General features: G+C 38.2%; 1 protein-coding gene across 1 annotated transcript; it reads right to left on the bottom strand.

The window, feature by feature from the left end:
* Positions 1-783: 783 nt before the first annotated feature.
* LOC107095163 (cyclic AMP-dependent transcription factor ATF-7-like) lies at positions 784-17899 on the bottom strand. The gene is made up of 11 exons (XM_015391152.1): positions 17563-17899; positions 14009-14105; positions 11251-11363; positions 10670-10834; positions 10384-10532; positions 5850-5943; positions 5633-5752; positions 4562-4711; positions 4160-4348; positions 3838-3943; positions 784-3503 (listed from the first exon to the last, which is right to left on the bottom strand). Exons 1-11 carry the CDS (start codon positions 17794-17796, stop codon positions 3271-3273), a joined length of 1650 nt encoding a protein of 549 aa, XP_015246638.1. The 5' UTR covers positions 17797-17899; the 3' UTR covers positions 784-3270.
* Positions 17900-18657: the final 758 nt, after the last annotated feature.

Raw genomic sequence — 18657 nt, 5'->3', positions numbered from 1 at the left:
ACATGGGGGTTGTTCCATGATCGTGGTTTTGGACATTGAAACCACTGTCTACGTTTCATCTCGACATAAGACCTCTGCAAGGTTACTGGTTCCTGATTAGGCAAATCATTTAATAAAACCTTATTTAGCCAAATAAGGTTTTATTGACCTCATGGATTTGCATTGTAAATTGATTTGAAAACAATTTACATATATAAACTTATTTTGTAACTAATTTGATCATATCCCAAATTCTTCCAGATAAACTTTTGTTTTCAAACACAAAATCCATCTTAAGCTGTAATATGGTTTTCAACCATGTTTCCACTTCCTCTTTGTACAAAGGTTAGTTTAGTTGAGTTTCACTAGTTTTAGTTAAGAGTTTTAAACTGAAATATGTTAGACTTGGAGCTGACTTTTGTTAAAACTCTTATATTTTGAACAGAAGTTGTGGTGAATTTATTCCATGTATGTGCAGAATTATCTGTTTGATCATGATATGAGCTCGAAACACTCATTGTTCTAACAAACAGCTAGTAGGGCGTGTTTTCATAAACAATATTTAACAGCCCAAATAATATCTGATTAAATAAAATATTTACCACCCCTACCGGGAGGGCAATACACGTCTTAAAGTATCAGAAAATATGAATTCCAAGCTGGCTGGGAGTTGAATATAACAGTTATTCACAACATTAATATGGCATCCAACCTGGATGGACTTTGAATATAAATTCACAACATGGGTTACTGATGTTATTTAGAAAGTTAAACAAAAAAATAAACAAAACGAGATCCTTAGTATGTAGTTTCTTTAATTAAAACTGCAGCACTTTAAAGTGTTCATGATATTCCACTTGGACATGCATGGAAAAGTAAATATATTCATATAGTACAGATATGTACAATAAAACATTTTCTAAAAATCATCCATCTGGCAATGGGAGTGTGAAAAAAAAAAAAGAAATACACAATGCGAAACTGTTACCTTGTATTTTTTCCATTCAACTTGTAAATTCATAGCAATTTGAATATGAATAATAAGGCAGAGACTGAAAAATAAAATGTAAATTGACCAATTTAGAAAAATAAGTTAAACAAGGACAGTGAAAAAGACATGGCCAGACATTTACTAAAGAGATTAAACTAAAGCTGGAGACTTCTTTTTGTAAAAAGAGTCAACGTTTCTTCCATAGAGAATACAAACTGATAAAAACAGTGTTAAATGAAATAACTCTATATTCATCAGTACAATCAAAAGCAGTATGAGAAAGGTTGTACAGTGTTTACAACACTACACAACGACAAAGAACAGTAAATGACAGAAAAAGGTGCCCATCACACAAATGAGAATCCAGAAAATAATGAGCGATATAGTAGTTTAAAATTTCTTTCATATAAACAATCATCTATATGGGACTGCTAGCTGTGTATATAGCGCCAGCAAGTAAAACAAAAAAGCTAGGGTCGCCATTGGGACTGTAGGATGAGAGGTTCAGTCGCAGCATAAAGTTTTAAAGTTGGTGAGAAAATTCCCCATTCACATCTACAGTACAATTTTGGAAAGAACAAAAAACTGTCCTGTTCTGAGAAACAAAAGAAATGCACGAACAGAGATACAAAGCCACAATAAAGTCTTACTTTAGTGCTTTTTAAAAAGATCAATATGATAGATACTTTGCTTTTCAAAATAGCATCTTGCAAATATATGATCACCGTAGCAGAAAAGGAAAGCACAAGTGAAAAAAGGAAAAGCATGTTATTTGTGTGTTTATGCAAAAATACATAGTTAAATATCTTGGAAATATTAAAAAAAAAAAAATATTTCAGATGTTTCTGTTCTTAAAGCTTTTACAAGAAAAACATTTTCTTTGTTTCTCCACCAGATGACAGAAAGGAACAAGTATTTTTCCCCATTTCTTTACTGGAAATACAGTATGTCAATGCAATTATATAATAAAACTGTCGAGTAATGTTAGAACCCAGCCAGAAGCATCACATCTGTATTTGCACATTCGATTTTTAAATATCAAAGCGGAAGTATCAGAGGCACGCGTGATCTTAAGGCAAACAAAGATGTGTGTGAGAGATCGTGTCAAAGTGCAAGAAACAAGTAGTGATAGACTAGATTCTGTCACTGGAACACCAAATAACAGACTGTTTACTTCCTGTCTCAAAACAAGTACCAGGTGGTCTTTGGAGACCCAGAGAATATGGCTTAGTTTAGGTTTGGTAAAGAGCAGAGACTAGAGGGGTGGGGGGGGTCGTCACACTTCCGACAAGCAGCAAGGATGATCGCCATCCTGAGAAGTATGAAAACAGTTACATAAAATCCTGGAGCCTCACAGAAACGCAGTGAGAGTAATTTCATATAAGGTGAATAAAAGGCCACCAACTATCTGATTTCTAGGGAAATATGAAGGACAGCGGAGGAGGAATTCCTTTCAGGGTAAATGGAAAGCTTAGAAAAAAGATAAAAATCGAAAGTACAATCAAATGTATTTTAGTTGTAGAGACCAATATTGGAGGATGTGCCAGTTTCATCGAGGAAAACACATAGCTGCACACACGTTCAGGAAAGGTCACATGCAAACAACATATAACAAGGCGCCAAATCTAATGTAACCACTTATGTTCTAGTGTACATAAGCATACAATAGCACGCAGCTAATAAGTCTTAACATAAAGGGGTAATATGAGGTAACGTGCTTGGGTCCATGATGCTGATGTGGAACAGTTAACAAGATGGTGATCAGAATCAGAACAACTTGAGACGGTTGTTCTCGTCAACTGAGCTGAAGGTGTGTGGGTGTTAGCATGGTTACAAATGTAGATCATGGTTACAAATTGTAGATCAAATCAGATCCTCTGGATCTGATTTGATCAACAATTTTTATGCAACTCCTTTGAGTCTGAAACTGTGCACATAGGAAGTCCATTATCAAGGCAGGGGGTCAATGCACGTCCTTTAAGTCTTTTGAAAAGTTTGTTTTCACCAAGGGTGAGGAGAGATGAGCAGAAGAGGCAAAGAGGAAAAGGGATATCGGAGTCCAGCCCCTGTAGTTTATGGCAAAGTTAACAGGAAGCTCTCACTAAAAGTCTCAGACCATTCCCAGAACGCTGCCGATGCTGCTGAGCTCCAGGCCACAGCTTGAAGGCTCCACAGGAGGATGAAAGGAGGAGAGACGGAGAGAGGAGATGTGAAATTTGGACCTAAAGGCTGTAGATAATGGGAGTCTTTTTCTACCCCTGGGTAATGAACCAAGTCTGGGCCGGTGGTGGTGCTGCTCATCATCTCGCAGCAGACTGAGACTGTGCTGCCATGATGATGTGAGAGGGTCCACCCTCTACCCTCTGGTGCTGACCCATTCCTGCTAGCACTGACATGGCCATGGCCTCAGCTGCAGCTCTTGTGCTTAAGCCGTTTTGACCCACTGAGGGGCTGGGTGCCAAAGAACTGTGCTGGATCACTGGGGCAGGAGAACCTGTCGGCTCTGATGTGTCCTTTAGGCTGTCTTCTGCAGCTGCAGAAAACAGAAAGATAATAAAAAAAAAAAAATTTAAAATCTATATAGAAAAACAGAGCAGATAAAGTGTGAAAACTGAGTTCCGACTAGTCTGGCAAAAAAAAAAATATATTCTATATATTTTTTGCAGCTAAATATGATCAATGAGTTGTCTGTCAAAAAGTCTGACTATTACTCTGATTTAATCAGAAGCAGCAGTCCACCAAGGCACCCTCGGTCTGCCTCGATCCTCAGAAAAAAATTTAAACTGCAGACTTGTGACGGTCTCTGTGCTCTAATTAGCATCAGTTAATCGACTAATTTTAATCCTAGCTCTACACATGGACCTTACCTAAGTAGGCAGTCTTCTTTTGTAGGGTGGTTACAGGGCAGTCCTTGTGGGCGAGCAGAAGCTGCTTTAAATGTGCCACCTCGTTACGGAGCAGTGAAACCTCATTCTGAAATGAAATGGAAAAAACTTAAAAAGAAAGAAAAACATTATGCCAAAGGACAGCTTTCAAATTTCTATGTTTTTTCATAAAAGGATTTTAAATGGATTTACCTTCTTAAAGATTTAAGTCTTAAAGGTTTAAGTCTTAAAACCACTTAAGTGATGCTAACTGATATGTCTTGCAAGCTTTCGTCCTCCTTCCACCCACTCCACACCCACTCACCGACAGCGAGACGTTGAGAGTGCTCAGCTCCTCGGCCTTCTTCTCCAGAGAACTGACCCACAGTTTGCGTTTCTGTCTGCAGCGCGATGCCGCCGCCCTATTCCTCTCCAGGAAGCGCTGCCTTCGCTCATCTGGGTCATCATCTGTCGTTCGCCGTCGACGCCCACCTGTAGGCTGTGCCGGCGATACCTGATGGAGAAAAATGACAAGAGGTCAAAAGGAAACAGACAAGCGAGGGGAACGGAAAAAAGACTAGAAAGACAAAGGAAGTTTGACTCATAGTTTCAGTGCTGGAAACCGACACACATTATAGTCATCTAGGCTCATTATTACGTCTTTTAATGCCTTCAGAAGGTTTTTCAATATTAATCGATTTCACCTCAGTTTTCTTTATCTAACTACCTGGGGTTGTGCAGGCGATGGGGCATCTGGATGCTGGACCAAAAGCTGGCTCTGCTCGGCCTTCTGAGGGACCATGGGGCTGCTGCCCATTACCATGGCACCCAGATGCTGTCCTGATGGGCTCTGCTGCGACAGCGCTGCTTTCAGACGCTACAGGAAAAAACGGGGATAAAGAGAGACCGAATACCACAGTTATCAAGCTGAAAATATGACCAAAGTAGCAGAAGAATAAACCATGCAGAGTTTAAAGCAATAATGTTTTTATAGCAAAACCATGCTAGACCTTTAACTTACAGCGTGTCATGTCATCAACCCAAATGCATCAAAAGCTAAATTAAGTCAGGTTTTGGTTTGTATTTCAGCACGCTTTTATATTGTCTGAGCCATGCTCCACTATCTAGCTGGATTTTTATTGTCAAATCTTATCAGCTAAACGGAAAAAAAATCTGAAATAATAGTTAATTGTTTATACAAAAATAACTCTACGCAATAGCATAAAATGAAAAAATTATTGTTCCAAGCAATGTACAAGGTGAGGTCTGAGATCAAATATTAAATAATAGAAGTGGATATAAAAAGGTTGGTTTTCGTCAGTACATTCATGTGACATCAGGATCCATCTCACCAGGGTTTGCTTCTTAAGGCATAAAAAAAGTCTCTAGAAAAAGGTTGATATGTAATTATTGCGATGATGGATTATGATCCAGCACGCAGTTTAAACTAGCCAGTAAGGATCTTAAGGCATACAATAACTATTTACATATAAAATAATCCCCCAATAATAATAATTCTGACACAAATAAAACAGTCAAAGTTCTTAAAGTACATAGATGCTCTTAAATTTTGATGAAAACACACAAAAAAGCAGCAGCCTCTACTTTTTAATCAACGCAACTCTCTTTTTGTGAAAATTGTGGCGATGTATGTAAGAGTTAAAAAAAACAAGTTACCACAGTAAAAAGTCATATGATTTAAAAAAGTAAGGCAAAGTAGACACAAGTCTGGAGGGTAAGGATGCGGATAAGAAGAACAGATAGAGAGATAAAAATAGAGAGCTAATTTAGTGCTGACCATCTTGGCCTCTGAGTGGATGCTGTAGCCAGAGGGGGAGTTGGAGCCGCTGCTGCTGCCTCCCAGAGGAGGACCAGGGATTCCAGGAATGTTGGGTACCATACACATGGGTCGAGCGAGCTAGAGTCAGACATGATGCATAAATGCACATAAATTAAACCAGAACATTCTTCTTCTTTTTAAAGATGAGGTGAAAGAAACTGCTGGCGTGCCTTACATTAATGACGGAGGGAATCTGGACAGGACCGGGAAGCACAGGTACAGCCTGACCCGAGGGAAGCATCATCATCGGGTAATGGCTCGTTGGAGAACTATTAACAAACGGGAACCGAAAGAAAAAGAGATGTTTGCATAAAATGATTTCAGTAAACAGTCATCTAAGCAGAAGCATTAACCTATGCTTCATATCCAGGCTGCTCTTCTAAGTTTTAACAATAAAAAACAAAACAAAAAAGTCAGACCTTAAAGGGGAACACCGTTTTTTTACATTTGACCCTTAATTTTACGTTATTACATCATGTTCTAGTCACCCATATGAGTTTTGTGTCAGTTGGAGCCATTCTAAAGATATTCCATTAGGTTATATCCAAGTAACGTCTTCCTATGGGCAACGACTTGAAGGCACAAACTAAACTGTTCATAATTTATTGTTTATGGTACGCCAGCATTTATAACATGTAGGCGAATCACTGTCCCCCTGACATCCGCTGGTATATTTTTTATATTTATATCTTTTAAAAACGAAGCTGCGCGTGTATGACGTCATCCACGTGCGCCAGCTACTGTTCATTTTTCCTGTTCGCTGAACTACTGCTAGTTTTACTCACATGCCTGGAAGATGTCTAGTGCTACTACCACAGATGATCTCACTCTCGAAATGGAATTGAACGATTCAGATTAGCTAGCCGAACAAACAGAAGGGGTAGAGCGTAGCGCCTGTGGCCCGGGCTGCCTGTCACAACTCCAAAACACATAAGTGGATGACGTCATACACGCGCCGCTTTGTTTTTAAAAAATATAAATATAAAAAATATAATTGCAGATGTCTGGGGGACGGTGATTCGCCTACATGTTATGAATGCTGGCGTACCATTAATGATAAGTTATAAACAGTTTAGTTTGTGCCTTCAAGTCATTTGCCCATAGGAAGACGTTACTTGGATATAACCTAACGGAATATCTTCAGAATGGCTCCAAATGACAAAACTTACATGGGTGAGTAGAACATGATGCAATAACGTAAAATCAAGGGCCCAATGTAAAAAAAAAAAACGTGTTCCCCTTTAAAAAAAAAACAAACAAAGGATGCAAACAACATAGGCCTTTTAACAACTTGTGGGGCTGTAAGAGCATCGCTAGACGGAGCTGCTTTTCAAGACTCACTGAAGCGGTCTGGAATGGAGAGGAGGATGTGGAATTAGACATGGGAAGACGGCACACAGGCAAAGCAAGCAACCGCCTGGCCCCCCTACCAGCAAGGGCCCCTTTTGGTTGCCCACCCTTCTAACAGTGTCCCAGCAAAGCGTTTGGTGTGTATTTGTGAACAGGAGTAGGTGGAAGTGGATTAATTGAATGCAATTAGTGATCAAACCTAATACTGACTCAGAAAGGGATAATTGTAAGTTACAACTAATTATCTTTTAATCCAGCACTACGTGAGGGGGGAGGTTTTCTCTAAAAAGCATCTCCATGGTCATGTGTTGGTGAAGAGTCTCAGTCATCCAGGTCATAATCATCCAAAAAAAGAAAATTAAAAGCAGTATGTACAGTTTTTAACAGTATTAAAAATTCTATAAAACCTTGAAGTCAACGCTATTCCTGACATTTTGATCTGAAAAAGCTTCCTGGATGGGAAGCAAAACGTCTTCAAACTTGGAAACAAAGTCCAGTGGATTGTTTTTAATTTTCTTTTTTTGGAATCTACATGGTTATCATAAGGAATAGAGCAGATGGACTCCACCTTAGCTATAAATGTATATATATTGAAAGGTTCTGGCTGTGGGAGAAAACAGCAGGAATTGTCTAGCTGGATTTATCTTCAGATATTACAAATATCAGATTCTTAGTTTAGTGAAAATCAAAGCATTTATTCAAAGGTTAGTTAAGCACATTTAATGGTTATTTAAATCATTGCATTGCTGCAGTCAGTCCACTAATATAAGATACATTATTAAAATATAAGGTATCTGCTGGTGCCAGCAGAAATAATAAGAAGTGGAACAGTAACCCTTCATCTCCACCAAACTAAGCTAATAAAACAAGGATACAGTTTTACTCAACATAAAATATACAAACTAGACATGTCTTAATATCTGAAACATTGATACTGATAAAAAGACAAAAGATGAGGATTGAAGAAATGTCCTGGATGAGGCTTTAAGTTATATTCTGAACCACATAAGATAATGCCTCTTTCTCCACGGAAAGTATTTTACAGAAAATGATTCACTGATGGACCAGATGCAAAACAACAGACCATTCAGTAAAATGATTGATTTGAAATGTGGACAGGAGAAGTAAAAACAGTTCCTTCATTAGAGGAAGGATGGGCTGGAAAAACGACCTGAGCTAATTTATTAAAGAAAAACAGATTCATAGAGTCAATGTTTATCAAATGTTTGAAAGGCTCTCATAGAGAATAAAATATGTCTTTTTAGAATCTTACCAGAAAAATTAACTTTTGATCAGTTATGAGTTCAAAATAAATTTTTTTTTAGAATGAGCAGAAATTCAAAAACAGTGATTTTTTCCCCCCCCTATCAGTCGTAAACCCTGTGTGCCTTCATTTCTCAGTTACTTTAAAAAAAAAAAAACAATTTCCGAAAAAGAATATAGTTCCATGAATACATTTTCTCTAGCAAAGTATTATAGGTATATTCTTTATCTTTTTTTAAAGACAGGAAATAAAAAGGACCTCCTTCATCCCCATCCTAAAGCCACATTTGATATACAGTACACCCATGTTGCTGAATCAAACATCATCTATTTAGTGATGCCTCCACTGTGGTAACTCTACAGAATCGCTCACTCTGAGGGCCGAACGGGACATTAAGGCAGACTTGGAGGACAGAGCTCCAGTTGGGGCCCCAAAATGGTCAAGTCTGCCACTTATTTTTAAAAAATGTTAATTTCACTGAATTCTCAGTGGAATATTACTTTTAAACAGAGTGTAATGTCAGGTGCGTTTCCATCAGCTTTTTTCCAATGGGCATTTTAACACATCGCATCAGAAAAGTTTAATGGAAATGGCACAATTTGAAAAATCCCTAAAACTCGTAGAAACTTTTTAAAGCTCTCTTGAGTTGGTTTTCAGCTTTAGCGAAAAAGGACTAATGCACAAAATGGCAGAATGAAACACTATTGCCCCATTTCCACTAACACTCTGAAACCAATCCAAAACGACTTTACACCTAGGTTCTATCAGCTAACTGAACCGAGCTTGATTCTTACGACCATTTACACATCATGCTAGCACGGTGCCTCACCGCCTATCTGCAGTCCACAATACTACAGCTCTCAAAGCGGGAATTACGCAAACAAAATTGGCACCGCCCATAACATTCAGGAACTTAAGTGCCTGGATAGCGTCCTCCGCCCAAATTTCAATGAGAGCTTCAGTCTCTGCACCATCCCGGGTCGCACCACGCTTCTTTGATGCCATTTATTGTTAATAGGCTGAGAAGAAATTTGTGTTGTGAAAAGGTGAAGAGATCTGTGAATTACAAAGCCGGACACTGCGGAAAACCCGTGAAATTAGTCAGTAGACTGTATGTAGGAGATGACGCGGTTTGCTCATGCGCTCTTTGTTATCAGAGAGTCGAGCCACAACTGAACCTTGCCGAGCCTACTGTTGAATTAGTTTTAATTTTGTTCGGTTGTGTCTGGCATGGTCCAGTTCAGTTGCATCAAATTTACACTCCACAGTTATCTCTGTTACCCTGCTTGGACCATTTTCAGCATGGTTTCAAAAGGGTAGTAGAAAAGGGGCTTATTTTTCAAATCAGCTGATGACTAATCAGCTGTTTCTGATGTCGGAGTCTTCCTGGATGTTCTTATAATGCGTGTAAACATGGCTGGAAGCAACATTGCCATACATAATGTAAGAGCGACACATTCCTTAAATCTTTCCTCCATTACTGATCTGTGGTCAGTGTTAGATCACTGCCTCTACTTCCTGCTTAATACAACACAATGTGAACAATGACGTAGGATGACATTACACCTTGCAGTGCTTGTTTACTTCGCTTTAAACCAAATTCTCTCAACTCTGCAAAATCGTATTCCCACCCCCCAACTTTTAAAACTGCCTAAAATTTGCATTTCAGCTGGATGGAAACACGAGGTTTCTTTCTGTTATATCAACTGTCACTGCTTGCATGCTAGGTGTGATGGGTTGCTGCTCAATTAGTGACACATCGCAAGCGAATGTCTGCCGTCTCATCCAGGGGGAGCGACGGCTCGATGCAATCAGCTAGGTTTCCTTTCACCAATCTCTCTCTATATTTAAATGAAATGCCTAGAGATAAATTGTCTTGGGAATTGATGCTATATAAAAAGACTGAACTGAATATAAACAGTGAAAATGATGGGAAAACACGCTGAACGTTCTTTATGTGTTAAATCATTTTTGTTCCTAAAGAGCAATTACAACTAGTTAAAAATGGGTGTCTGCAGGTCAAACCTGAGGTCAGAAACCACAAAATGATCATCAGTACATTTAACGCAGAGGTAGGAGGTTTAATACAACTAACCCCAAAGTGCGATTTGAAGGTGGTGCCTGTGTGATGACAGAGGTGGGTGATGGCATGGTGGGTTGAAGAGCATCAAAGCCCAAATGTAGTGGGAGAGAACCTGGGCGAACAATAGTTGGAGTGGGAGCTGAACTCCTAGGAGGGGTGTCCTAGGAGATAAGCAATGCAGCAATGTAAAGAACATGAAACAGCTTCTTTAAAATTCCTTCGAGTTTATTTTCAGATGATTTAGATAAAAATAGGAAACAAAATGCTGTTAAACTGAACAAGTCATCTCTTCACCCACCTTTACTCTAACTATGGGCTCCTGGTTGCTGTCCGAGGTTCCAGATATCGATTCTGGGCTGCCTGGAGGTGAGGAGTCCACTTCTACAGGCACCTCCTGTTTCACCTTCACATCTGAGGGTGTCTGCAGGCTCATGTCCACAGCCACAGAGTTGGCTGCTGGAAGCTGTAGAGTGACAAAGGAAAATAAATTAAAAAACAACAAAAAACCCAGAATAAATTCACATGACCAACAGAGTATGAAAAAGGGAAGTTGGTATTTAATATACAAATTTGCTTGTCATGGTTAGGTTCATGAAACACCACTTTTAGTTCAAATGAACGACTAATGCATCTGCTTATATGAACACTGCTGCAATAACTGAAACTCTAATGATGCATAAAAACTGTGCAACACAGGAGTTTCAAACTGTAGGTTTTGATTAAATCAGCAGTTGAGCTAAAAAGAGGGAAGTGAGGACATTTTTACTACATTGAAGTCTACAGAAAATATCCCTGATGTTTGAACAAAGCAATACATGTAAAAAGGAACATAAGCATGACAGTCAAAATGGTGATCGTCCTCACAAGCTGCTTTCTTACAGAGTTTTTTGCCTTTTTTTCATCGTCATCTTGTTCGAAAGAGTTAGCAAGTTCATTAAAGAGGCCGACTTCCTCGCAGTTCTTCAGAAAACGAGTGGGGGTAGGTGTTTGATCTAGAAAAGAGCAGCAACAAAGAAGGAAATGACTGTTAAAACAATATGACAAACTGTTTAACACTTGGCAATTAGAATAAGGACTTTCTTTTGCAGGATTTTTTTATGTCGCATAAAAAAAAGACCTAGAATTTTTTGAAAATGTTCTTACATTTTGTCTTTTTCCTCTTTATTTTTATTTATGACCCATTAATGCACAGAAAAATGCAGCAAACAACCACCTGCTTCAGCAGAGACTATTTGCATTGTCTTTGTGCAAATAAATTTGCCTTGCCTTATAAATTAATTGGTTATTGGATGAGTTTTTATAGCATCTTTTCATCATAGTGGTCACTCGAGGCGATTTTTACCAGCGCAATGTCACGTTCAAATATCCATACAATGACATGTGGCACCAGAAAAAACAGGAATCAAACCCAAAAACTTTCTTATTTACAGACAACTAGTTTACCCATGGGACAAAAATAACTTTAACCCGAACTTACTGCATCTGTAAATCTCTGATAGGATTAAATAGGCAAAAGTCAGCATTCTCCTCAATGTGTGAACCTCATAATACAAATGTAACAAATAGACACCATCATGATCAGAATATTTTAGCAGGAGTAGGAAAAATGGGCTATTCTATTTTAATGATGAAATGTGTTAATACTGTGTTATTATCATACTGCGAGAATCTAATTTTAACCCAGTCGAAAATATAATACAGTCCAAATATAGGAAAGATTCTTAACTTGTTTTGTATTACAATAATGGATCAAAAGTTTCTTTAAGTCTATATTTAGGTCAAACATTTAAAATAAATTATATCTTTATTAGAAGCTTCTTTAGTTAGTTAGGGGGTTAGTTTCTCAGACCCTAGATGGTGAAAAGAGTTGCATTAAACTTTGTGATATATATCGCCCAGTCTTAGTATAGACATCACAATAACTACTCTGTATGTTTATGAGCCTATCATGTTAAAATTATATCAGAGTTAGTGGAGAAAGGTGATCCCGATCATAAAATTTAAACTGTGATATTTTCTAGAATGAAGAACTGCTGATAACTGCTGATATATTTTTAGCTGTAAATCTATCACCCCATGTATTCTTCACTAGGGGAGGGCATTTATCGTATTGTTTATCTTAATCGTGATAATTTTTAGTCATAAAGGTTTTGATCCGTCGTCTAAATTATAATTTAGATTAAAAACTCCACAAACTGGTTCAATTTATCAAAGTTTTGTTTTTACAATATTTCTTTCATTTTTATCCATTGGGGCATTGACACATTTGAAGAACATGATTAAATGCAGTTACTATAAGATGCTTAGTGACATAAATAATACTTGTCCTGAAGAAAACAATTTCAAATGTGTATATTGTTCAATAGTATTTAATATTGTGGGGCAGTTACCTAAGAAAGACTGAAGAAGTAATTTTTTATTCATAACTTTTATCGTCATTCCGTTAGAATAGCAAAACATTGTGATAAGATAAGTCCATATTGCTGAGTGCTGCTCTAAAGAAGTCTCTAAAAATAAAACTTTTATTTTCACATGTTAACAACACTGCTTGAACATGAATAGAAAAGTAATTTAAACGGTAAAGGTAAATATTCTGATCAAAAATTATTTCAGAGAGACTCTTTATTACCTTTTACCAGATATCAAGAAGATATCAAACTATAAAATACTAAATCCATACCTAGTTAGCAGTTAAAGTGTTAGCTGGTAAAAAAAAAAAGAATTTATTTAAAAATGATCTAAATGAAAAAAAAAAAAAAAAATGAATGTTAAAAAAAGAAAAAGGCCTTTAGACAACCTGAACTCTTTAAATTATGAGAAAAAATAAAATGGTCAGATTAAGGTTGGGCGATATGTAAATATTTTCCAACTAATACTCATCAGGCCAACTTTATGAGCAAAGACATGCACCCCTCAGAGCGCATCTTCTGCAGCGCTGGTAATATTGTTCCCAACCTGCAAACACTGTTAAAACCCAATAAGGTAACATGCTTGTTGACTGGTCAGAAATATACACATTTTGTCCAATGGGAATAGGTTCCTCTATTCCAGTTGTTCTGAACATGTCATGAGACATTATAGTTTTTTTATTGTTATTCATTTGTTTATCTGAATGTTAAAAATGTAACAGGCTGAAAACTGGGGCAGAGATTTTTATTTTTATAGAAAGCGCACAGCTTCACTGGAGAGGGTAATTTTCCTTTTTTATTTTTTATTGTTAATTTTGTGTTTGTTGTGTTAAATCAAATCTTTAACAGACGGAGCGGTCTGTAAACACTTGGTTCTGGTTCTTCTTCAATTCAGTTCCTTCTTTCTGTATCAAGTAGATTAATTGCTGTTTCACGGTGGCACTAAAGAAAAAAGCAGCAGCAGGACGAAGTATGTCTGAACAATTAAAAACAGTGTTAGGGTTTTTTTGTTTTTCTTGTCCTGCGCTGCATCTTAACCCCTTGGTCCAAAAAGAGACAAACAAAACAACGTAAAAATGCTCTTAGAAAAACGATCATTGAAGGGCTGAGTCCATCGTTGATGGCCGATAGATTCATCCAACCGCCCACCCTTAGTCCAGATTGCTGAAACTTAGCAATGGAAATGACTGAATAATAGATGAAAACAAAAAACAAACAAAAAGAAGTACCTGCAATTATAACAGAGTCAGTCCTGGCGGGTCCAAACTTCAGGGTCATCTCATGTTTGTGTTTGTGTACAGCCAAGTGGTCCTCATTGGTGAACCTCTGCAACAGGCCAACAAGAAGAAGAGAGGGACACAGGAGAACATTACACGAATTAGCCAACAGATAATTGTAACCGTGACTTAAGGAGGCAGCCCATATTACTGTTATCCAGATATGAAATTACAATAATCACGCACAGATGTAGCACACCACATTCAGCCAATAGAGTGAATATTATAAGAAAATGCACAGAGAACACTGGATCTGTGGTATACTGTTTCTTTCCTGTAAAGGTTTATTATAGCTTGGGGGTGTGGGCATGCACACTCCAACATTAAGAAAAATAAATAAATAACTGAATTAGATACAGGATTAGTGTAGATGGGGGCTGAAATTACTAAAATGAATCTAAAAGCACAATTCAACTCATGGATGTCACTCTTTCTAGAATGTAAAGCATATGGGCAATGTAAACTATGGCTGGCCCTTCTTATTATATTACCCCCTATCAGGTATCTCAGTAGGAGCTACGGGAGCTCTGACGCAGACATAAAGACGAAGGGACCGACCCTGTCCTCTGAGAAACGGAACATCTTCTGTTGAAATGCGGCAATATGATTCACTCAGAGACGTAGGAAGAATAATCTTGGCTCTGGCTGCAGCATATTCACTATTCACAGGAGCCTATTTTAGGGCGCCGTGTTACAGTTGCGACTTCAGTCGGGAGAACGCAGTGGAAACACAGTCTAGTGTCAGGAGCCTTATTTTTAGCCCAAGCAAAAAGCATCACCCCTACATGTCTCATCTGTCTCTTTCCTCTGAACGAAACAACTACATCGGCTGGAAGAAACTATCTGCCAGTAATCTCCCTGCCTAAGATAATGGCGGCTAAGATTACCTTCCTGATGCAATAAATACTGGGCACCACATCAGGAGGGTTTGTTGTTGTTGTTGCTGAGGTTAACTTGGAAATAGGAAAACCTTGAGCTAAGCCAAAAGTCAATCATCCTTGTTCTATTACGGGCAAGATTCAAATTTTCCTGGTAGACAACTGTTGCTTGTAAATGCAGCAGTAAAACTGCATTTGGACGTTAAGATCCAGAGCTGTTAAGAGTGTCATGTATCTAACGCACATAAAAATCACCACATTGATGGTCCTAAATGCTCATGAATTAAACAATATAGACTTTTAAACCAAAACCCCTCAAGTGCGTTTTGGGTTCTGCCTTTTAATAGCGGTCTTCATCTCTTGAGACGTTCTTTGCAGTGGCTGCTTCTAAGTATGGGTCTTCCTCTATTTCTCGGTGTACCACAAGGCTCTGTTTATGGGACTAAATTGTTTTTCTGACATCTGCTTCCACTTTTTTGATGCCAGCACATTTTAAGGACATTTGAGGGCATTTATGATCACCACTAAAACATCCAATGAAACTCAGTTACACATTTAAAATAGAATAGAAAATCCCTTTATTGTCTCACAATGGGAAAATTCTGGTGTTAAAGCAGCAAAAATGGGTCAAACAAATGTGGACCTTAGAACATGTAGCACAATAACATAATAGTGAACAGTTTAAAAATAAACAAATAATTTATGGTTAGCCCTAAGAACCCTTTACACTACATGTATTTCACCTGGCTTGCTTTCTGTCAAATCTACATTTAGCTTTTCCTTTTATCATCTAAAAGATTGAGATTTTCTCTCCAAAGCCCTGAAATCTTAATCATGCATGCTTTTCATTCCATAATATTCCATATTTATTTTTTCCCCTCAATATTTTCATTTTTCTATCATTTTAATAAAAGATGCCAACATCCAACCCAGCCACAACATTATAAAATTATAATTTCCTGGGTCCTGACTTCAAAGAAATTGAAAACTTTTGTTGTATAAACTGTAGATTTACCCAGAAAACCTTGACACTGGTCAGATTGTCAATATATTAATCCTCAAATCCTTAAACCTGAGAACAATTAAAGTAAAACAGATGATTGTCAAGGACAAAAAATGTATCAAGTTTTTTTTTTTTACTTGCTTTTGTTCTGCTATTTTGTGGTCCAATTGATTAATTTGTTTTACCCATGTTTTTGCTTTTATTCAGGTTTATTTTCCCTCTGTTTTATTATCTAATTTATGTAAATCACTTTAAATTGTCCATGTACTGAATTGTGCTATACATATAAAACTGCCTTGCCTTACAATAGAGTTTTAGGGCCAGAATAAGAGAAAAAAAATAAACAAAAATAAGGTGCTAATATTAACAGTTTATTCCAGCAATATTACCAGAATATTACCAGAAAGTAGTAACGTTCCAAGAACAAAGTCACAGTTAAAATAAAATTAATGTAAATAAAAAGCGGAAAACACAAAAGAAAAAAAAACCTATTGGCTTTCACTAAACAAAATCCCAAAAAGTGAGTGATATAGTGGATTGGATAATAAGTTGTTGAAAACAGCAGCCATAAAGGAAAAAAAACAGACCTGAAGTGAACACTGCTCACATTCCATAGAGCTAGCTGATGTTGTGATATTGTAAAAGTGCTCCGGCGTTTGACACCACAACACAACTCCAGACATGTTTGGATTCACACTCAAACAAAACTGCTGGCAGAGCCACATCTGTAGAGCTGCTCTGTCATCAACATCACTTTTACTCGAAAAGTCTCCATGCTGCTCTTTAGCCGTTTTCTGAAGACAAGCATTAAGTACGCCTTGAATAACATCCACAGTGTTTGTCAGAGAAAAGGCAAAAGTCATACAAAGTCAGACTGATGACTTATTCGTCAAAAAATGCATGTTTGGTTCTCGGATTATACGGCTTCTCCTCCCTTCCAAAGTCCCATAAACAGAGGGTTTCTACCAATCAGAGAATTAAAAAAGCATACTATAGCTGCATGTATGAGTTCTTCAGATGCTCGAAGAGACAATTAAATTTAGTCTGAGAAAGCACCGTGAGACAACTAAATACACCCTTGATCAGACATGATGTTACCTGTGCTGATGAATTCTGAGTCATATGAAGAATTTCTAATCATTTCTTCTTCCTTTTCTTATATAAAGCAGAGACACAGACATACACCGCGTAAGCCGCATGTGAGTGTGCTACTATTGCCAGTCAGCTGAGTCACAGCCTCAGCTCAAAACTGTGTCTGCAGGCGCTCAGCAGTGACAGGTTGAAACAATAACTCTGCTCCGATTGCTCACTGGAGCTTTCTGAGTCAAGGCTGAAGGAGACGGCATTGTCCCACATGAGCGTGCAAGGTAGAATGTTACTAACACATTGCTCATTAAAAATGTTACATAAATCATCTTCAGTTGTTTATTTTGGCAAAGAGAGGGGGCTTCAGGAAAAAAGCCAAACTCCAATCAAAGGAAGCGTGTTTTCCAAATCGTCAATCTGCTTCAGCTCGAAATCATAAGACAAGTCAAACAGTTTCAACCACAAAGAGTTCCAGCTTGAAATGGGGACACCCCTTTCACACAGAAATTAAGGAAGGAGAAAAAAAAAAAAAGTCTTACCTGTCCACAGCCGGGAGCGTTGCACACAAAAGGTCTGTCATCCCCCATTTTTGCAAAGAGCTTGCAGTGAAACTGTGAGAGAGGAGAAGAAGAGAACATTGCAGCGAGCTTTACAGGATCTCTGAACTGCCAAATCCCGAAAACAACAAAACAGGGATGCTGTGGCTTGAAGACTTCAGTCTGAGCAGGAAGCCAAACGCTATTTAAAAATAACCCTGGCACGGAGGAAAACATGCACACAGGCAGCAAGAAGAAGTTTCCCTGGTGATATTTCCTTCTCGCAGAGGGGCTCACGGTGGCCAATGAGGAGCGGCTTACAGTAAGGAAGGACAGCCACCGTTTACACAAACACAGCTCCCTCTCCTTCTACCTTTGACTAAACCTCACTTAAGTTCACTTCCAGTCCCTTGCTCTCTCATGGCCACTCCCCCTGCTAACCTCTGCAGCACCACCTGACCTTTCCTCCGCTTGTTCAAACCCCACATCCAGCATCTCCTGCTCTCATTCATCTTCCGAGTCTTCTAATTTTTTTAAACTACCGTGTGAATTTGAACCAATTATCTATAATGAAGAATAGACACATGACCATGATTAAATTATACCTCTCCTTAGAACCTTTAATGTACAAGCCAACAAAATATTAACATAAATAGAGATAAAATGAGAATTATATCAATGTCAGTTATATTATTTGGAAAAAGGACACATGAATAAAATGTTGGATAAAAAGGTAAAGATTTAAAAATGTGGGCAGTATATAAAATTGCTGCTCTAAATTAGCAAATTCTTCGTTGATTCGCTCCAATTCATAGGTCCCAGTAATGAATAATCTGATTTTTGTTACTGATTGTGATGGAGCGCCACTAAGCGTCCATCCCAGACTCTTAAGTATCCGTGCTTCCTCTGGCCCAGGGGAGCGCGGTGCCGGGAGCGCGCGCACGGGGAGAAAGCTCTCCCACGCGAGTGCGCTGCCCGGCAAACAGCTGTGTGCAGGCCCGCACCTCTGTCCCGCGGTCCTGCACAGTCCCAACGAACATTCCCCCCCGTCTAATCCGGACATCGCGCGCGAGTGAGGGTGAACACTCGGCGCCGAGT

The sequence above is a fragment of the Cyprinodon variegatus genome, unplaced genomic scaffold, assembly GCF_000732505.1.
Source record: "Cyprinodon variegatus isolate N-32 unplaced genomic scaffold, C_variegatus-1.0 Scaffold526, whole genome shotgun sequence".
Classification (NCBI taxonomy): domain Eukaryota; kingdom Metazoa; phylum Chordata; class Actinopteri; order Cyprinodontiformes; family Cyprinodontidae; genus Cyprinodon; species Cyprinodon variegatus.
Note: the sequence above shows the minus strand (reverse complement) of the source record. Positions and strands in the feature narration are given on the sequence as shown.

Excerpts from the sequence above, each read along its gene's own strand:
- LOC107095163 (XM_015391152.1), bottom strand. The coding sequence starts at position 17,796 with ATGTTTTCCTCCGTGCCAGGGTTATTTTTAAATAGCGTTTGGCTTCCT. Across the intron at positions 14,106-17,562 it reads ACGCTCCCGGCTGTGGACAG|AGGTTCACCAATGAGGACCA; the intron begins GTAAGACTTTTT and ends GGCCTGTTGCAG. Across the intron at positions 3,504-3,837 it reads AAAGAAGACTGCCTACTTAG|CTGCAGAAGACAGCCTAAAG; the intron begins GTAAGGTCCATG and ends TGTTTTCTGCAG.